At 56.8% G+C, this 20,047-nt stretch overlaps 2 protein-coding genes across 13 annotated transcripts in view; both read left to right on the forward strand.

Annotated features, from left to right (window-relative positions):
* The first annotated feature begins 2,193 nt into the window (after nucleotides 1-2,193).
* Nucleotides 2,194-5,602, forward strand: CHKB (choline kinase beta). Of its 6 annotated transcripts, none has more exons than XM_087448629.1 (11): nucleotides 2,202-2,652; nucleotides 2,741-2,849; nucleotides 3,073-3,280; nucleotides 3,367-3,514; nucleotides 3,804-3,899; nucleotides 4,071-4,129; nucleotides 4,218-4,299; nucleotides 4,428-4,536; nucleotides 4,680-4,783; nucleotides 5,050-5,144; nucleotides 5,300-5,602. In XM_087448629.1, the coding sequence occupies exons 1-11, from the start codon at nucleotides 2,429-2,431 to the stop codon at nucleotides 5,470-5,472; spliced, it is 1,407 nt and encodes a 468-aa protein (XP_087304755.1). In that variant the 5' UTR covers nucleotides 2,202-2,428; the 3' UTR covers nucleotides 5,473-5,602. The 6 variants fall into 6 exon arrangements, 4 of the variants coding, with proteins under 4 accessions (XP_087304757.1, XP_087304755.1, XP_087304756.1 ...); XM_087448630.1 differs by having other exon boundaries at nucleotides 2,205-2,652; nucleotides 5,050-5,131; XM_004438015.3 differs by having other exon boundaries at nucleotides 2,208-2,652; nucleotides 3,073-3,186; nucleotides 3,381-3,514; nucleotides 5,050-5,131.
* A 160-nt stretch (nucleotides 5,603-5,762) lies between these two features.
* LOC101387243 (carnitine O-palmitoyltransferase 1, muscle isoform) overlaps nucleotides 5,763-20,047 on the forward strand; it is a 40,347-nt gene continuing 26,062 nt past the window's right edge. Inside the window, exons 1-19 of one of the 7 annotated variants that reach the window (XR_015556317.1) lie at nucleotides 5,763-6,537; nucleotides 6,682-6,841; nucleotides 7,245-7,384; nucleotides 7,996-8,173; nucleotides 8,396-8,497; nucleotides 8,684-8,821; nucleotides 8,918-8,995; nucleotides 9,941-10,048; nucleotides 10,124-10,208; nucleotides 10,864-11,083; nucleotides 11,476-11,661; nucleotides 11,741-11,846; nucleotides 11,930-12,046; nucleotides 12,474-12,638; nucleotides 12,718-12,852; nucleotides 13,157-13,272; nucleotides 13,756-13,869; nucleotides 14,435-14,527; nucleotides 14,669-14,706. Coding sequence is in view for 6 of the 7 variants with exons in the window: in XM_087448623.1 (XP_087304749.1) it covers nucleotides 6,701-6,841; nucleotides 7,245-7,384; nucleotides 7,996-8,173; nucleotides 8,396-8,497; nucleotides 8,684-8,821; nucleotides 8,918-8,995; nucleotides 9,941-10,048; nucleotides 10,124-10,208; nucleotides 10,864-11,083; nucleotides 11,476-11,661; nucleotides 11,741-11,846; nucleotides 11,930-12,046; nucleotides 12,474-12,638; nucleotides 12,718-12,852; nucleotides 12,987-13,139; nucleotides 13,756-13,869; nucleotides 14,435-14,527; nucleotides 14,669-14,752 (2,343 nt within the window). In the remaining variant the exon portion in view is untranslated. The other 6 variants (XM_087448623.1, XM_087448625.1, XM_087448626.1 and 3 more) reach the window with 6 other exon arrangements.

A 20,047-nucleotide genomic window follows, 5' to 3' on the forward strand; every position in this document is an offset into this window, starting at 1 on the left:
CCAGTGTGGTACATGCTAACTCCAAAATCCAGAGGTGCATCAAGTGCTATGCCTTTCTTTGTGATAGGGTTGCAAGATGCAAAACCTGTCCTTATCTTAGAGGTGATGCCCTGGTTTGCCCTACAACACTGCACCCCTGAAAACTTCACTGATGACAGGCTCCAGAACTTCTGAGGGTTTCTCTCTCATCCTCTGACATGCATTGTCTTACCAAGGACAGAGCACTTGTCACTTCCTTCTTCACAGTGTCCAATTAGCATGTCATCATTGTTATGTGGAACGTCCAGATGATCAAAGTCTCAACGGATTATATTGTGACAGAGAGCAGAATTAAAACAGCCTTGAAGCAAGATAATGAATATGTTTGGCTGTCCTTCCCCGATAAACATGAACTGCTTTTGGAAATTTACTCTTTACTACTGGAAATTGAAGAGAATGTTCACCACATCAATAATTGCATTATTAAGTGGCAGAGGTGCATTAATTGGTTCCATTAAAGATACCTCATCTGACACAGCTGCTGTGATTGGAGATACTACTTGGCTAAGTTTGTGGTAGGCTACCATCATTTACTTGAATCCATTTGGATTTTGCAGGGACCATTCAGATGAATTGGCCGCCTGGTCAAGGACAGTTTACTAGAGAGATGTAACGGGGGCCACCACTTTTATGTTTTCAAGAGTGACACAATCTCTGCAATTCCACCAGGAATGCAGCATTCTTTCTGATTTACTATCCTGGAGGGGGTGGGAGTGGGGTGGGGAGTTTCAGGGACTTCCACTTTGCTCTTCATACCATAATGATTTTTATTCCACAGGGCAGGGATCAATGTACAGGCTCTGCCCACTGCTAGGTGTAATCATCCCAAGTCTCCACTGGGACCAGAGAGGTAACCTCAGGACGTGGGTCAAGATTCCATTTACCATCTTACTTCCTTAGCCCCTACTCTAACCAGTGGCTCACGATGCTTCAGGTACCCTGGCACAAGTGTCAGCTCAGATCCTGTATCCAACAGCCCTTGAAAGATCTGGAAAGTCCCTATTCCAAAGTCAATTAGTTACTCTGTTAAGTGGCTCTAGGTCCCTTTGGGGAAGGATTGGAGGAATATGTTTTGTATATACTTATGGTGGCATTGTAGGATCCTTCCTCAAAGGGACCAAGTCTCCCTTTCAACCAGTGGGCTCCAGGTCTCAAAACTGGCTCAGATTTAAATACGGGGTGAGGGATTGTGATTTTCCACTGTAGCAACTGACATTCGCTTTCTGATCACCAATTCTTCATTTCTTTCTGTTTATTCAAATCAAACGACTCTAGTCAGCTGCCTACCTATTTCACCCCAAAGAACACCATGGTCCAACAGGCACTGCCACAGATCCCTATGGGTCAAGTCATGCTGGTTGCCACTCCAGCCTGGGGCAGAAGCAGAAATGCAGGAGACGGACTTCAGGCGGGATCCCATCACTGTGGGATGAGTCTGAGAGCTCTTCCAACTGCCGAGGTGGGCCAAAGAGACGCGGTGCGGCCCCGGGTGTCTGCTCTAACGCGTGAGCCTTCTCCTGGGAATGATTCTGTAATTGGTTCAAGGTCTAGAGGCAAGAGGGCGAGTGGAGTCGGGGCATGGAGACCTTAGCTTCACGCAGGGCGACAAGCGCTTCCTCTGAGAGGTACGCTTCAACCGACACGGGAGTCTCGGTGGTGACAGGGCATTTAAGGGACTTAGAGCCACCGGATTTGTCCCAAGGGTCCCGATCTTTCACTTACGCACCTACCGCGTGCCCTACACTCTCCACCCCTAGAGCTGAGTCACACACACGCTCTCCTCCCCCAGGTGTGACCCACACTCGGGGCTGGCCACACTCACTCAGTGGCTCTCTTCCTTGCTCAACTACCCCGCCCGCTCTCCGATCCTGGCGAAGGCTCACCTTCCCTCAACAGCACTTTCCTGGGGACACCTACCCTTAAAGCACTCGGCCCGCGCCACTCCCGGGGAGAAGCCAGTTTGCACGCGAGCCGGGGACACCCCACGTGCCCACGTGCTTCCCCCACGTGACACGCCTCTGCGCCGCGCGCCCAACCTCTCACGGCGCTTCTGATTGGCCCACGCCGTTTCTTAGTTCCGGGTCACGGTCCAAACAGCGGCCTTTCTTTCGAGCGGCTCTGCCCAAAGAGAGAGGCCATTCGTCTTCGCCGAGCAGGGACGGGCCAAGGCGGAGACGCGCGGAATTTGGCCTTCGGAAAGGGCCCCCGGACCGGGCTCACGGAGAGAGCCGAGGGACGCCGCAAAGAGCCGAATAGAGCCGGAGAGACCCGAGTGTGACCGGAGGAGCCTGGGCTAGCCGGAAGCAGAGCCGAGCGCGGCCGGAAGGAGCCGAGCCCATCCGAAGGCGGCTGAGCGCGGTTGGGCGTTGGGCCCGGCCAAGCCTGCGCCATGGCGGCCGAAGGGACAGCTGCGGCCGGAGGCGGGGCTGTCGGCGGCCGCCTGGCCAAGGACAGTTTGCGGCAGTCTAAGTGCCCGGACGCGGCCCCGAATGCGCGGCGCGGCTCGGCGCTGTCGCGTGACGCCGAGCGCCGAGCCTACCAGTGGTGCCGGGAGTACTTGGGCGGGGCCTGGCGCCGAGCGCGGCCCGAGGAGCTGAGGGTGGACCCCGTGAGGTGGGCGGCCGGGGGGCGTGTGCGGGGCGGGAGCGGACGGGGTCCGGGCGGCGGGCGGTGGGCTGAGCGCCCTGCGCTGGGTCTGCAGCGGGGGCCTCAGCAACCTGCTCTTCCGCTGCGCGCTGCCGGACCACCTGCCCAGCGTGGGCGCGGAGCCGCGGGAGGTGCTGCTGCGGCTGTACGGGGCCATCCTGCAGGTGAGCGGGCGAGGGCCGCTCGGGTGCGTGCGCCGGCGTGCCGTCCCCGGGGCGCAGTCAGGACCCGAGGCTCGAGTGGGGGCCTGTCCCCTCGGGGGCTAGAGCGTGCGCTCCGGAGCCCCAGGCGGTGGAATCAGAGCCCCAGCCGCGGTGGGAGGAGAAGGCAGACCCTCCTGTGTGCGCCAGTGCCTCTCTGGCCCCTTTGCTGTCCATCTTCCTTCAGGGCGTGGACTCCTTGGTCCTCGAAAGCGTGATGTTCGCCATCCTTGCAGAGCGGTCGCTGGGGCCCCAGCTCTACGGAGTTTTTCCAGAGGGGCGGCTGGAACAGTACATCCCAGTACGAGCCCAGCCCGGCCCCGACCTCCCCACGGCACCTCCTTCCCCAGCCCCATCCCCCTTCCCAGTGTCTGCCTTCACATCCCTCACCCCAGGTAGGGAATTTTCCCCAAGACCCTGACCTCCCGCCATTCCACCACCCCTACCCCCTCCTGCCCCAGCCCCCTCACCATCCTGATAGGTTCCTGGGTGCAGAGCCGGCCACTGAAAACGCGCGAGCTTCGAGAGCCAGTGTTGTCGGCAGCCATTGCCACGAAGATGGCCCAGTTCCACGGCATGGAGATGCCTTTCACTAAGGAGCCCCGCTGGCTGTTTGGGACCATGGAGCGGTGAGTCAGGGGCCTCCTCAAGGCTCCTGCACACCTGGGCTGACCCCTCGTGCTGGCAGTTACTACCCTGGGCTGTGACTGAATGCCTCCATGACTCTGTTCAGCCCTCCAGTTGAGTGGATCAGGTGTCCCAGTGTCTAGCATGGTCTCTCACAGAACAGGCTTCCAAACGTTTGCCAGACAAGTCATACAGTGACAAGAAAACTGGTAGGACAGCCTGGCCTGGGGTCGATAGGAGAGGGATGGGGAAGGATAGCAGGGTGAGTGTATCCTATTCTTTGGGCTTTAGGTACCTAAAGCAGATCCAGGACCTGCCCCCGACTGGTCTCCCCCAGATGAACCTGCTGGAGATGTACAGCCTGAAGGATGAGATAGGCAACCTCAGGTGAGGGCAGGCAGGATGGGGAGCAGAAGAGCACAGGAGGTGGTGCCAGGCACCTAATGGGGTCTTCCCCAGGATTTGCTGAAGGCTGGGGTCAGGGCCTGGCCCATGAGGGTGGCTCTGACCCACCTCTAGTCACTCCTGCTGAGGACCCATTTCCCTGTTCCATTGCAGGAAGTTGCTAGATTCTACCCCATCACCAGTGGTCTTCTGCCATAACGACATCCAGGAAGGTAGGAGAAGGCATCTTGAGTCTCCCAGCCTAAGGTGAGGGGGGCCAGAGGGCCCTGGAGTGACCAGAATCCTACCCCATTCCCCCAGGGAACATCTTGTTGCTCTCAGAGCCAAAAGATGCTGACAGCCTCATGCTGGTCGACTTTGAGTACAGCAGTTATAACTACAGGTGAGGGTGAGAGGATGGCCTCCCATGGGTCTATTCCCACAGTGCCCTGGAAAACAGACCTGGCCTTCATCTCTGCATCCCAGCTGCCCAGGGTATTTAGGGACTGAGTATCCACCTTATTCCCCCAGGGGCTTTGACATTGGGAACCATTTTTGTGAGTGGGTTTATGATTATACTCATGAGGAGTGGCCTTTCTACAAAGCGCAGGCTGCAGACTACCCCACCCGGGGACAGCAGGTATGTGGGCCAGATGGTGGGGAGTAGGACCTGGCCTGCGAGGGAGGAGGAAGGTGAAGTCTGGAAGGAATGGTGAGAAAGGGTATTAACTGGGAAATGGTCCACGCTCTCCCCATTTCCTGACTCTCATCTTTTGGTGCCAGCTCCATTTTATTCGCCATTACCTGGCAGAAGTAAAGAAAGGTGAGACCATCTCCCGAGAGGAGCAGAGGAAACTGGAAGAAGATTTGCTGGTAGAGGTCAATCGGTGAGGAAAGATGGGTAGGGTGGTGATGGAGCAGGGTGCAGAGGAAAGGGGGCTAAGGAAGAGGCAGACAGACTCATGGGGCTGCAGGTAAGGGTGCAGTCAAAGTGGGGGCAGCGAGCAAGGATGAGGTATGAGACTGACAGAGAGGGACAGTTAGAGAGTGGTAAGATCAGGCCAGGGTAGGGGTTAGGCTTGACCAGCCTCAGGGAGGGGATCCAGGCGATGCCAGAGGTGCTCTGAACTCTGTACTTTTCCTGTTCCCTCAGGTATGCTCTGGCATCCCATTTCTTTTGGGGTCTCTGGTCCATCCTCCAGGCGTCTATGTCCACCATAGAATTTGGTTACTTGGTAAATAACCCAGGTGGGCGGTTAGGTGGGGGGAGGAGAAGCAGCACGGGCCTCTTGTCCTCTGGGAAATCTGGGCAGTCCTAGGTGGCCCGTGGGCAGACTGAGTGTGGTGTGGGGTGCTAGTCCCAAGTCTTCTCACCAATGTGTGGGGTGGGTTTCCTTCCCTAGGAGTATGCCCAGTCTCGATTCCAGTTCTATTTCCAGCAGAAGGGGCAGCTGACCAGCTTCCACCCCTCGTCCTGACTCTCCGACCCCCAATTCCCTGGATTTTTCCCCCGCACCTCCAGGGCAGGACCTTGGAGGGAGGGGCAAAGAACAGGAGGCCCTGGGGACTGGGCTGAGCCCCCTGGAGTAAGACTGGGGTTGAGGAGGCTAACCTCTCCCCAGGTTTGAGCAGGTCCTCATGGCAGGCAAGTGGGCAGGAGCCCCTGGGCTGTGTACCTTAAGACAATAAACAAGCTTCTTCCTTCACACTCTGTCCTTGCCCTGCTCGGGTGCAGCAGAAAGTACCAACCAAGAAATGCACACAGATTGACAAAGTGACCACTGCTCTGAGCCTCAGTTTCCCCTCCTGAAAAGCATGGCTGTTCAGTGCTCTGGGCTTGAAAGTGGTTAAGGGTCCACTCTGCCCATGGGAGCTACCTGCCCTCCTTACTCCCTGGCTACAGTTTAGAAGTGATAAATATTAGGAGGACTTGGGTGGGGGACTGGGGAGTAATGGGGGTACAAAGAGGGCCCTGGGGTGAGGCTGCTCAACCCTGAGCACAACATCAGGGGACAGGCGGCACAGCTGACACATTGATGACCTTTCCCCTACATTCAGCTATTTTTAGCTCTAATGTCACCATCCTCACGTGAGACTCTTTGGGCCCCCCCAGGTTCCCAGACCTTTGAGCAATCTTCGGCTTGCAGACACTCGACCCCCCTCACTCCTGATTTCCACCAGCGAGGGGAGGGGATTCTGGTTGCCACCCCCCCACCCCATCTGTTTTCTCAACCCAAATTTGGGAGTGGGTGTCAGGTTCCCGGTGAGGGCGGGGCGGGGGTAGCCAGGCCTGAAGGACGTGGGGACACGGGCCAGAGCGACTGGCCCCACACGCGGACAGGAGCGAACCCGAGCTGTGAGTTGAGGGGGGGGCAGCGCAGGGCGACCTGCCTGGCTCAGAGCCCTGGGCGGGCGCACGGGCGAGGACGGCGCCGGGGTTCCACGCGGTCGGGGCGGGGGTCTCCGGGACCGACTGTGCTTCTGGGGGCGCCTCTCCCCCCCACCTCGAGCCCCCTCTTTACTGTCCTCGGGGCTCCTGAAGTTTTCAAGGCCTCGACTCCATTCCCGACCCCTGCACCATTTCGGCGGAGCCTCCGCGGAAGGCCGATGCGAGGGTTCAGCGGCCGTTGACGGGGCTGGGGTGCGGGGACGCGGGCGGGCCGGGGGTGGGGGGCGGGGGCGCGGGCCCGGCGGGGCGGCGCGGGCGGGGCGGGGCCTGGGCGCGGCGGGCGGCCGAGTGCGGGGCGGGCCTGAGACGCCCGTGCACCCTCCTTCCCCCTCCCAGGTGCCGGCCAACCCCCAGGATGGCGGAAGCGCACCAGGCCGTAGCCTTCCAGTTCACGGTGACCCCAGACGGGGTCGACTTCCGGCTCAGTCGGGAGGCCCTGAAACAGGTCTACCTGTCCGGGATCAACTCCTGGAAGAAACGCCTGATTCGCATCAAGGTGGGCGCAGGTGGTTTTCCTGGCCTCTTCCTCCTTGCAGGTGCAGAATAGAGCCTTCCAGCGAGGCAGAGGCCAGGTGTCAGCTGCTGCCCCACTGTCAAGGGCCTCCACCCACACCTTGGCTGGCAGTTCTGCTGGGTGACAGGATCTACCAGTGCAGAAACCAGAGGGGTGCTCAAGGTGTGGAGGGGAGACGGGCGTGCAAGAAGTGGCAGTGGGACACAGTGAGTAATCAGGCGCTGCAGGTGCGGGAGTGTGGAAGCGGTAAGACCAGACATGAAGGAGGAGTAAGACCAGCAAGTGAGGAAGGGAGAAAGCCTCCCAGGCAAAGACCGGGACCTCATAGGTGCCTGCTTATCGCAGTGCTTCCTGCTCCGTAAGCATGCCTATTTCTGCCCCACAGAATGGCATCCTTAGGGGTGTGTACCCTGGCAGCCCTACCAGCTGGCTGGTTGTCGTCATGGCAACAATGGGTTCCTCCTACTGCAACGTGGACATCTCCATGGGGCTGGTCTGTTACATCCAGAGATGCCTCCCTGAGGGGTAAGAAGCGAGGCCATGAGAGAGGGCCGGGTGGGCTCCAAGGCCGGGATTCCTGAGCTAGGCAGATACAGGACAATAGCCATTGGAGGTCATAGGGGCAGTCTTCCCCAGGGACCACCATCATCTCAGTCCCACATTCGTAAGTGATACACTCAAATGTGAGTATGCCCAGGGAGGTTCTTTTTGTTTATTTATTTTTTTGTGTGTGAGGAAGATCAGCCCTGAGCTAACATCCATGCTAATCCTCGTCTTTTTGCTGAGGAAGACCGGCTCTGAGCTAACATCTATTGCCAATCCTCCTCCTTTTTTTCCCCAAAGCCCCACTAGATAGTTGTATGTCATAGTTGCACATCCTGCTAGTTGCTCTATGTGGGACGCGGCCCCAGCATGGCCGGAGAAGTGGTGCCTCGGTGCACGGCCGGGATCCGAACCCGGGCCGCCAGTAGCGGAGCGCACGCACTTAACCGCTAAGCCACCGGGCCGGCCCCAAGGTTCTTCTTCTTTGGTGCCTCCCGCAAGATAGTTCACAACCACCAAAGACTACAGAGTCAGAATTTCCCCAAGGCTGGCCTTGAGTGGACCCCCTCCAGCTCTCTCCCTTTCTTTGACAGATGTGGCCCCTACCACACCCCCCAGACCCAGGCGCTTCTCAGCATGGCCGTCTTCTCCACGGGGGTCTGGATGATGGGCATCTTCCTCTTCCGCCAAACCCTGAAACTGCTTCTTTCCTACCACGGTTGGATGTTTGAGATGCACGGCCGAACCAGCCACTTCACCAAAGTCTGGGCTGTGAGCAGAAGCCAGTGGAGGGCTTCAGGCATCTGGTTTGAGACCCCGGGGGGCCTTATTTGGGGTTCTGAGCTGGAGGGGAGAGCCATTTGGGGCACTGGTCTCTGGCACGTGGTTTGTCCTGGTTCTGTGAGTCTGGGGACCAACTCCTCAAGTGTTTGCTAGTTTGTTTCCATTCTTTTCTCTGGCTCCACTCCAACACTCTCTGCTCTGTACTCCTAGATCTGTGTCCGCCTTCTGTCCAGCCGGCAGCCCATGCTCTACAGCTTCCAGACATCTCTGCCCACACTTCCCGTGCCTAGTGTGCAGGCCACAATTCAGCGGGTGAGGGCCTGGGTTGGGCATCCCAGTGGGCAGAATAGGCTGGACTCAGAGAACTTGTCCAAACATAAGGGACTGACCCCTGCAAAGAGTGGGCCTGAGAGCAATGGACCTGGGGTCGGAACAGGGTCAGGACAGAGGCAGCCATCGCTGTCTGGGCCCCACACTGACAATAACCTGGCTGGACAGTACCTGGAGTCTGTGCGGCCTTTGTTGGATAACGAGGAATATTACCGCATGGAGACGCTGGCCAAGGAATTCCAGGACAAGACTGCCCCCCGGCTGCAGAAGTACCTGGTACTCAAGTCATGGTGGGCAACTAACTATGTGAGTTTCCCCTCCCGGGCTTACCCTCACCAGCCTGTGTCCTGGCTGCCCATACCCTGCCCTGTGCCCTAGCTCTAACTTCCCACCCACCTACAGGTGAGTGACTGGTGGGAAGAGTACATCTACCTCCGAGGCAGGAATCCCCTCATGGTGAATAGCAACTATTATGTCATGGTAAGAGCCAGAGCCACGGGGGCTCTTGTGTGTTCAGCTGTGTCCCCAGCTCTGGGTCTCAGGGCAAAGGACCTGGAGGACAGTCCAGAGCCCTGGTGACAGTTTCCACAGGCAAGTGGGGGTTCTAGAGTGAGGCCTGAGGGAAAGGGAAGATGGGAGAGATGCTAGAGGAATAGTCAGGAAGCAGCTTAGGGGTGATGGGGATACTGAGCATTGGAGAATCCAGTAGACCCACCACCTGACACTGTTGCTCTCAGAGTCCCTCAGGCTCACTGCCCTGCCCAGCTCAGGCTCCATCACTTCTTTCCTTGGTTACCTTGCTGGCCTCCCGGCCATGGGTTTCTAGCTGTCCTGACACCATTACCAAGGAACTTCCTTAAACATGCCTTTCTTCGTGTCACTCTGTGGATCCAGAGCTGCTTCTCTTAGAGCTCAGGTGGTCACTCTCGGCCCCTACCCCATGTGACTGGCCCTTCTCCTGCTCCCAGCACAAGCCTGTGCACAGGCAACTGGGTCTTCCTGCCACCCAACCATGGTCTACACCATGCACCCCTCTCCTCTCCCACTGTCCAAAGCACATTCTGAGTAGTGTGCTAGAATCCCCCTCTTCCATAAAGCTGTTCTCACAGAAACTTATACATAACCTGTCTGTACCAGAGGTTTTAAGCTGCTTTTTAGTTGTGGGAACCACTTTCTCAAAGCAAAACAGGAACAAACGAAATAAGTTATGGAACAGCAGCTCAGGTCGAAGCTGGGGCGGAGGAGTGACGTGACCAGTTAGACATTTCGTCTCTGCAGTTCACCCTGATAGCATGTGCATGACAGACGGAGGGGCAAGACACTTCCAGTCCTCGGCCAAGGAGACCCAGGTGACATCCTGGACAGAGAGGTACTGCTGTGCACACCTATCACAGCCACCCTGCAGGCTCTGCTCTCTCTCTGTAGGACTTTGTGCTTGTCAAGAACACAGACGTGCAGGCAGCCCGCCTGGGAAACATCGTCCATGCCATGATCTTGTATCGCCGTAAACTGGACCGTGAAGATATCAAGCCTGTGAGTTGTGTTGGGGTTGAGGGCACGACAGGGGGAGGAGGCTCGCATCTGAACCATGCTGGGCCTTCCCTCCAGGTGATGGCCCTGGGCATGGTGCCCATGTGCTCCTACCAGATGGAGAGGATGTTCAACACCACTCGGATCCCAGGCAAGAAAACAGGTACTGGGCGCCCATGGTGGGGCCGCTGGGATGGAGCCCCATCTCTCCCAGCTATGGGCCCACCATGGCTAGGCACCCTACTATCTGCTCGTCACCAAGTGTCCTCGGTGACTCAAGGTTGTGTAACTGTGAAAAATAGTCAGTTTGTGACCAATACTAGACACCTACTATTTACAGGCATGATGCTAGTGCTGGGACCCTGAGGGGCCAAGAGCAGAGCCCCTCCCCTCCAGGCGGCCCCTCCCCTCCAGGAGCTCCCAGTGCAGGGGAAGGTAGTCTTCTTATGAAGAGCAGCAGGAGAAGTGCTGCTGCTTTCGTGGAGCCTGTAGAGGAGGTGGGTGGGCTTGCAGAGGGGTCTGGCAGGAGCAGCAGCCTGCATTTCTGACATTGGGACAGTTTGTGTAATATTCTTGAGCTTCGGTTTCCTCTTCTATGAGATGCCTCCTAGGACTGTTGCTGGCATTAAATGAGAGGTATGGAGGCACTTAGCACAGGACCTGGTTAGTGCAGGTGACCCTGCCCCGCACACCCAGGGGTGCAAGGCTCAGGCAGAGGCCTGGCCAAGCACGGTCATCATGGGTCACTGTGCATGCGGTTGGTGGGCCCATTCCAGGGCAGAGTCAGGGCAAGGGAGGTTCCTGCTGTCCTGCCTTAGCCTGCCTGCTGGCCTCTGTCACAGACGTGTTGCAGCACCTCTCAGACAGCAGACACGTGGCTGTCTACCACAAGGGCCGCTTCTTCAAGGTGTGGCTGTATGAGGGCTCCCGCCTGCTCAAGCCTCAGGACCTGGAGATGCAGTTCCAGAGAATCCTGGACGACCCCTCCCTGCCTCAGCCTGGAGAGGAGAGGCTGGCGGCCCTCACTGCGGGGGGAAGGTATTGGGGCCTGTGGGCACAGACTGTCCTGGCTGAGGTTCAGGGCCCCATGAGGAGGGGAGCTTGGCCCTGCATGCTGCCCTAGAACTCAAGGCCAGAGGCATGACCAAGGGAAGGGCGTGCTGGGCATGGAGTCCTCTGTCCAAATCTAGACCCCCAGTAGTGAGGGGCACTGATGGTAACCTCAGTGGGGTAGCTGCCAGAACCCGCTGCACTTCTGTCTGCGCCCACTGGGTAGTGGTTAGGTGGGAGTGCGCGGAGGGCAGGGACACCTTCCAGGACAGCCTGGCAACCCCACCCTACCCCAGCTCCAGGCCCTGCCAGGTCCTGGGAGGTACCCTGGGCCACAGCCCGCAGTGACCCCGCGGCTCGCCCTGCCCTTGTGCCCCCAGAGTGGAGTGGGCGCAGGCACGGCAGGCCTTCTTCAGCTCTGGCAAGAACAAGGCTGCTCTGGATGCCATCGAACGCGCCGCTTTCTTTGTGGCCCTGGATGAGGAGTCTCACCACTATGACCCTGAAGACGAGGCCAGCCTCAGTCTTTACGGCAAGGCCCTGCTGCACGGCAACTGCTACAACAGGTGCGGCGCAGCCTTCGCGTGACCTCTCGGGGCTCCTCCACCTGCTTTTGCATCATCGCTCCCTCTCTTGCTCCCGCAGGTGGTTCGACAAGTCTTTCACTCTCATCGCCTTCAAGAATGGCCACTTGGGCCTCAACACAGAACACGCGTGGGCAGATGCCCCTATCATAGGGCACCTCTGGGAGGTAAGAGGCCCAGAGAGGAGTCCTGCAGGGCAGGCTCAGCGGGGGGACGAGGACCGCCTCTTAGCCTGGCCTTCTCCCTGCAGTTTGTCCTGGGCACTGACGCCTTCTACCTGGGCTACACAGAGACTGGGCACTGCGTAGGCAAACCGAACCCTGCGCTGGCACCTCCTCAGCGGCTGCAGTGGGACATTCCTGAGCAGGTGTGCAGGCCAAGAAGGGGCAGGGAGGGGCTTGTGAGAGTGACAGGTACCTGAGATGCTCTGCTGCCTCCTCCACTCTGGCCCATCCCCACTCTCACTGGGAATGGATAGGAGCTTCTGAAGGGACAGGTCCAGATTGGCCACAGGGAGAACAGAGATCCTGAGGCCATCTGGTGGTTAGAGAAAGATGTGAGGTGGGAGCCTGTGTCCATGCAGCCCCTGTCAGCACCTCCCTCCTCCCCACAAAGCCCAGCCTGGCCTCTGGTGGCTGATACCCTCAGGTTGTCATTTGTGTCCCCTCCTCCTTAAGTGTTGAAGATACACTGAGATTTTCATCCATTACTCAAACCTCAGGCCTCTTAGACAAGACCCTGGAGTCCTGCTTGGAGAGCTCTGCCCCTAGCTGACCCTTTCCATGTCTCGACAGTGCCAGGCAGTCATCGAGAGTTCCTACCAGGTGGCCAAGGCACTGGCAGACGACGTGGAGTTGTACTGCTTCCAGTTCTTGCCCTTTGGCAAAGGCCTCATCAAGAAGTGCCGGACCAGCCCTGATGCCTTTGTACAGATTGCCCTGCAGCTGGCTCATTTCCGGGTAGGAGCCCCGCCAGGCTGCTGAGCGGGCAGGCGGCACCGGGGCCCACCTGCCAGGTTCACCCCTCTGTGTTCCCCAGGACAGGGGAAAGTTCTGCCTGACCTATGAAGCCTCGATGACTAGAATGTTCCGGGAGGGACGGACCGAGACCGTACGTTCCTGTACTAGCGAGTCCACAGCCTTTGTTCAGGCCATGGTGGAAGGGACCCACATGGTGAGCCCCCCCATGGCCACGTGGTGACACCTCCACCCCTAGGGGTCATGGCTACACTGTGAGGTGACCCCTCCACCGCCTGCCCACCTTCAGGGTCAGGGCTACTCTTTACTGCTCCACTTCTGCCCCCTCAGAAAGCACACCTCCAAAATCTCTTCCGGAAAGCTTCTGAGAAGCACCAGAATATGTACCGCCTGGCCATGACGGGGGCTGGGATCGACAGGCACCTCTTCTGCCTCTATGTGGTCTCCAAGTACCTGGGGGTCAGCTCCCCTTTCCTGGCTGAGGTCAGTGTTGTTGACAGGTGTGTCCTCTGTTCCCATGCCCTCTCCTGATGGGTCTCGACCTGTTTTCTGTCTGGCCGGCTCCCCTGAAGTTTCCCACTCCACACCCCACCCAGGCCTGTGGTCCTGGCACTGAGTAAGAGCCTCCCCTGTGGAGCCAGTGTTCTCGTGAGTGGGGAGGGACAAACAAACGTGTGATATGTCAGGTGCTGACAGGGCTCCTGAGAATAGTGAAGAGACTGCAGGCAATCAGGCTGGGCAGAGTCCAGGTGGAGGGAACCTCCATTGCCCAGGCCCTGAGATAGGGGTGTGTGGTGTGCAAGGAACAGAGGAGGGGAGGGGGCAGGGCCGAGGGAGGGATGGGGTTGGAGGAGAGGAGGCCAGAGGGACCAAGAGGTCGTGTGGGCCTTGAGACTCGATGGAGGGTTTTGTGCGGACACTGTGACGGGGAAAACAGACCCTAGGGACCAGGGGCAGCAGTCAGGAAGGTCCTGCACTCCATTCACTCCTGCCTCCTCTGCCAGGACAGTGGCTGGCTCACGCAGGTGCTCAGGCACCACCTGTGGGCAGGTGTGCGCTCAGTGCATGGCGTCTGACCACTGCGACCTCCCTGTTGCAGGTGCTCTCAGAACCCTGGCGCCTCTCCACCAGCCAGATTGCTCAATTCCAGATCCGCATGTTTGACCCAGACCAGTACCCCAATCACCTGGGCGCTGGCGGTGGCTTTGGCCCTGTAAGTGCCTTGAAGGGGGCGGGCAGGCAGGACCAGGGCCCAGGGGTTTCAGTGGAAAGTGCAGGGCCTCAAGGAGGTCAGACTAGAGGCAGGAGCACAGCCCTGGACCTGCCCTGCATGGAAAAAGAGGGTAGTTGTCGACCGTGGCAGACAGGTGTCTGGGACCCCACCCATGCGAACCCCCGCTGGAATGTGACCATGCCCAGCGCTAGTCTCCCTTCTGAAGTGTGCTTCCTGGAGAGTACAGCTCCCCCACCAAGACACTCACATGGGCTGGTCTGTTAGGGAGCTAGAGATGCCCTGCAAAGAGGTGGTGATCTTGAGCCTCCTGAGGGAAAAATGAGGTTCTGAATCCCTGGGTGGGGTCTGGAACTGCATGGGGCAGACCTCTTTGGTGCTCACACTGTTTCCTGGGGGTGGTCCTAACCTCAGGAAAAATGCAGTGTCTGGAGGTGGGGCCCCTTCCTGCAAATCCTGTGGGGAGGGCAAGGATAACATCAGCTTGGCTTTCAGATCTTCAAGGTTTGGTTTACTTCTTCTTCTTCACCCCTCGTGCTGCCCTCAGGTAGCAGATGATGGCTATGGGGTTTCCTACATGATCGCCGGCGAGAACACCATCTTCTTCCATGTCTCCAGCAAGTTCTCGAGCTCAGAGACGGTGAGTCTCTCCTGCTCCTGCTCAGGCCTGAGGAGGGGGCACCACCTGGGGCCCTGTCTGGCTGGGAAAGAGTCCTTGCTTGTGGGGACAGAGGGGTAGGGGGCTCACCTGGAGGTTGGTCTGAGCTCTTGGCTCCCACAGAATGCCCAGCGCTTTGGGAACCACATCCGCCAAGCTCTGCTGGATATCGCTGATCTTTTCCAAGTTCCCAAGGCTGACCGCTGAGGACTGGAAAAAATGCCAGCTGCCCTTTTCATCCCCAAGTTATGGAGGAAGGGGTCTGTGGTTGTCTCGCAGGCACAAGGGATGGCCGTGCACAGGTGCCGAGGTTCCAAGGACAGCTCTGGCAGCAGGTGCTCCCCAGGCAGACTCTGCTCCCTGAGGGCCCAGGTGGTGAAGGTGGGGTTGGAGTCGGGAGGGAATTTTGATTTTTTTTTTTTTTTTTGCTAAATACCAATAAAAATAAGGCTGTGTAATTCTCTCTTAGCACTTAGGTTCCTGTGTTTTCTTTGGGAACTAGGGGGCCCTCCTCCTGCCCCAGCTCAGGCCAGAGAGAAGACAAGAGAAGGGCTTGGCTGGGAGAATGAGAGAGGCTTGTAACCTGCTTTGAAATGTGTGTCTCTGCTGTGGTCACTGCCTATACCCACATGTGCACTTGGAATAAATTCTTGCTTCAGAACCTTCACCTGTTCCCTGGGGCCACTTCTGTTTGTTTGTCTGCCAGAGAGGAGGGCCCACCTGCCTCCTCCATGCACATGCATGCACTCTGCACCCCTCTGGGCTGGAGCACAGCCCTGTGGAGGCCCTTGGCCTCCTCCTGGGCATAGGGAGGGGCTGCAATCCCAGGCCTGAGGTCTGGGTGCCAGGTGGTCATGTCTATGAGAGGGTACACAGGATAATCTGGAACAAAATATGCTCCTTCCCTCGGTTTCACTTTTCTATTAAAATAACATTAAAAGTAAACAAAAAATAATTTTTATGGAAAGTGTATGTAGGCACTCAATTATTATTGCTGCATGCTTGAATGAACTAGATCTCAGCACTCTGCTAGGTGCTGAGAACCCAGAAATGAATCAGATACAGTCCTGGGCCTTGTCTTAGGAACCAGGGTTTTTTGAGGACCACATCTACTTGGCTCTGTGCTGGAGATCCAGTGGTGAACAAGGCACCACCTGCCCATGTGGAATTCACTGCTGGGTGAGGCAAGCATGGATCAGGGGACAGAGTGGCTGGAAGAGAAACCAGGAGGCTTTTGGAATAATCCATTTTGCAAGTACTTGTTGAGTGCTACAGTATGCTAGGTACTGGGATGTAGCAGTGAACAAAACAAGCAAAAACAATCCCCCCGTAGGGCTCAGAGTCTAGTGAGGGAGACAGGCATTAACGAAGAAGAATGAGTAAATTACATAGTGAGTCAGATGGTAATAAGCGTGAAGGAGAAGTCAGTACAGGGAGGGAGCAATGGAAGGGGGTGGCAAAAGCTAGCCTTCCTGAGGGGGCCCTTTGACTCAGACCTGACGGAGATGAGGGCACAAGCCACATAGGTACCTGAGGGCAGAATATTCCTGGCTGAGGGAAAAGCAAGAGCCAAAGCTTCAAGGTCAGAGGTGCCTGCCTCGATGGAGGAACGGTACTGGAGGGCCTGTGGCTGGCAGGGAGTCAGGGAGGGAACAGCAAGAGGGGACAGATGGAGTTGGGTGACATGGGCCAGACTCTGGCTTCTCTGAATGATGGGGGAAGCTGTTGGGGTTTGAGCAGAGCGTGACGTAATCGGTCCTAAATTTTAATGAGATCACTCTGGGCACAGTAAGGATAGAAGCAAGGAGACCTGTCAGAGGGTACTTCTCGTGGTGGTGGCGGAGTTGGGAGAAATGACAGGACTTAAACTAAGGAACGAAGAATCAGGAAGCTAAGAACGTTAAAGGTAAGACTGACAAACCCGAAAGTGAGGCATCAAAAATAACTCACATTTTCTCTTTCAGGTAATTGGGTCATTAAATGAGATTTTTATTTTATTTATTTATTTTTTTAATACTAATTTATTTATTTATTTTGTGAGGAAGATCGGCCCCGAGCTAACATCTGCCAATCCTCCTCTTTTTGCTGAGGAAGACTGGCCCTGGGCTAACATCCATGCCCATCTTCCTCCACTTTATATGGGACGCCGCCACAGCATGGCTTGACAAGCGGTGCGTCGGTGCGTGCCCGGGATCCAAACCGGCAAACCAAGGGCCGCCACAGCGGAGCATGCGCACTTAACCGCTTGCGCCACTGGGCCGGCCCCTTAAATGAGATTTTTAAATGTTGTTTGATGTGTCTATAAGAAATATTCGTGAAAATGTCTCATAGACTCTTGAAAATATCAATTGAAAGTTAAGGAAGCCTAGGCTCCTGGTAACAGCTTTGAAGGTAGTTAAAACCACAAGAGCACGTGAGAGGATTCCCAGGGCAAAGGCTCCTAACCTCTTTTGGGTCTCCATGAGAAGCTTATAAAAGTACATCTATGCTCACAAAATGTTACATCAGAGCCTTCTTGGGCTTCCAAAAGAATCTTCACAGACCTCTGCCTCTTGGGGTGCCTGTGTAATCTACCCTGAGGAAGTGTCTGGGTTTTGGTAGGCTTTTGGGCATATCAGCTCACCCGGCCCTGGGAGAGCAGTGGGCAGAGTTTCCAACAAGCTGGCTTTTAATTAATGTTGAAATTCAGTCAAAGTTCTTTTATCTGATTGTTCTTGGTTAAAATAAGAGGGGAAACCATAGTGCTAACCCAGGGTATAAACCTCTCATGACAACCCACCGGGCCCAGATAAGCTCCTTGTACCCCATGGGTTTGCAGATCTGCACTAGTTAAGGCTAGCAGCCATAACAGATAAATCCTGAAATCTCAATGGGTTAACCCAATAGAATTCTTGCTCAGTTGGCTGAGACGGAGACTCTGCTCCATACCATTATTCAAAGACAGGCTGACAGGGGCCCTGCCTTCCTCAGATAGCTCACAAGTTGCCTTGGACATCAACATGCAACAGGTACATGGAGGAAGAGAGAGACAGGGTCCCTCATGGGAGGCTTTTATGGACCTGGCCTGGTAGTGATACAGAGCACCTGCATCCACATCCCACTGGCCAGGACTTATATTGCAGCTGAGGTTGGGAAATGTAGTCTGGCTGTGTGCCCAGGATATAAAGGAAACATTTGGTTTATGTTTGGTGAACAGTTAGTTGGTTTTGGATGTACAAGGGCACATGCAGACCAGACATCTCCAGGATCCCTGAGAGCTCATCCCTTCTTGCCCTGGGCTCTGCAGGGTGTTTCAGCTATCCCACCTCTGTGCTGGGCTCAGTACTCAAGTCCCCTCACATTCCAGCCCAACTGATCTTCTCTGAGTCTCCTCTGCCCCTTCCCAAGAACCCTGAGCCCCAACCACACACTCCTTTCCCTCATGGAGACCCACCCTTCCCTTTGCCTTCACTGAACCTTCTGCCTGGAATCCTGTGCCCTTTCTCAGCCTCTCAAACTCCTACTCTTCCCTGAAGCTGCCTATATTACCCATCAGTTATTCCTGATTCATGTTTTTCTTGGGTGCTATAAATCAGCTCTAGGAAGTCTAGATGGAATGGTTGGAAGCATGCAGAGTGGCTCACAGGTGGGAAGGGACAGCCAGAGAACCAGGTTGGGAAGGGGCAGGAACCTGGCAGCTTGGGGAAGGGGTGTGGCCTAGGCAGCAGACTCCTGAATAGATAGGTGAGTACTCACTCTGTGCCCAGAACTGTCTGGCTCAACTCTAGCTATTTTTCCTGGTCTGCAATCAGGCTGCTAAGGATCAGAATTCCTGAGAGGAAATTCAGGGTCCTAGGTTTGTCAGGAATCTCAAACAACAGGTGTTCAAAGTGTTCAAAACTGAAGTTACCAATCTTCCAAATTGGCTTCTCTCCCACTTTTCTCATCTCAGCCAGTGGTATCATCCTCCATCGACTAACCCATTCCCTTTCTCCCTCACTTCCCACGTTACCAAGCAAGCCCTGTCAACTCTTCTAAATCGCTTGACTCTGTGTACTTCCCTCCACCATGACCACCACCTCCCTTGTCCACACCTCCACTATCACTCACCCAAACAACAGCGACAGCCTGCTCCATCGCTGTCTTCTGTGCAGCAGCCTGAGAGACCTCTTCACCATGTCATTCCTCTGCTTACCACCCTTCTAAGGTGCCCCTCACCCTCTAAATGAAGACTGAGCCCCTTAGACTGGCCTATATAGTCTGGAGTGATCTCTCTACCTCTTCTGGACCAAGCTTTATGTGCAGCCCCTCTAGGGTTGAGCAGCTCTCTCACCTGTCCTTGCTTGGTGATTTGTGCTTTTACTGCCTGGAGGCCAGCAGCGCCTGGCAGACCTGGGCTGGAACCAGTGCTCACACTTCCCAGCTGCAGTACCTGGGCCCCAACTTCAATTCCTGAGCCTCAGCTTCCTCCTCTGTAAGACATGCAACCATGTTGGCCATGCATGGTGGTTGTGAAGACTGAAAATATTGGGGCACTCGGCCAGTCATTCAACAAATGTTTACTAGCACCTGCTGTGCCAAGTGCTGTCCTGGACACAATGGTCAAGCAGACAGACAGGGCCCTGTGTGCCTGGCCTTATGCCCGAGGAGCCAAGGAGAGGATCACAACTGTCAGCACTGGAGGTGCCCCCCATCTCAGTTCTACTCTCCCTCAACCTCAGCCCTTCCTCAGTCCAGGCCCTTGGCCCATATGAGACCATGAGGCCCACATGCGAGACCAGCAGGGGTCGGGTGCAGTCACGTGCTCGCGCCCCCGCCCCTTCCGCTCCTGGGGACTAGCCAATGAGGGCAAGAGGCCAGCTCCGGGGGCGGGTCTGGTAACTGAAAGGGGCGGGGCCTCCATCCGTCGAGACGCCTCACGCCTCCGGCGGTGGTGGCGCCGACAGCAGAGCAAGACCTAGAGCAGGCAGACCAGGAGGTGAGCTCCCTGCGTGACCGGCCCGGGGCCACGGCGTTTCCGGCCTGTGCCCTTCGCCTCGCGCCAGACCCTTCACCCCCGACTCCTCACCCCTCTCTCCGGACTCTCACCTCTGTCTCCTCACCCCGCACGCCCCGACCGCTCACCCCGGTCTCCTCACCCCGGTCTCCTCACCCCGCACGCCCCGACCCCTGACCCCGGTCCCCTCACCCCACACGCCCCGACCCCTCACCCCGGTCTCCTCACCCCGCACGCGCCCGACCCCACACACCCGTCTCCTCACCCCAGTCTCCTCCAGTCCCCTCCTGCGCATCCTGGACTCCACACACCCTGGACCCCTTGTCCCACACACCCTGAGCCTCTCACCTGTAACCCCCCACACCTGGGACTCCTGGAGTCCACACACCACACACCTTGAATTCCCTCACATCTTCGCGCCAGGAGTGGTCCCAGACCCTCATCCCCCTCCAACTCCAGGACTCTCACGCCACACGTCACACACTCACACACACCCTCCTCGCAAAGGATCTCTGATCCAAGTGCCC

Source organism: Ceratotherium simum, chromosome 25 (genome assembly GCF_057802395.1).
Source record: "Ceratotherium simum simum isolate JZ-2026a chromosome 25, ASM5780239v1, whole genome shotgun sequence".
In the NCBI taxonomy this organism is placed as follows: Eukaryota; Metazoa; Chordata; class Mammalia; order Perissodactyla; family Rhinocerotidae; genus Ceratotherium; species Ceratotherium simum.

Coding starts and splice junctions, on each gene's coding strand:
- CHKB (XM_087448629.1), top strand. CDS start 2,429: ATGGCGGCCGAAGGGACAGCTGCGGCCGGAGGCGGGGCTGTCGGCGGC. Junction 3,515..3,803: donor CTGTTTGGGACCATGGAGCG/GTGAGTCAGGGG, acceptor TTTGGGCTTTAG/GTACCTAAAGCAGATCCAGG. Junction 5,145..5,299: donor TTACTTGGTAAATAACCCAG/GTGGGCGGTTAG, acceptor TTCCTTCCCTAG/GAGTATGCCCAGTCTCGATT.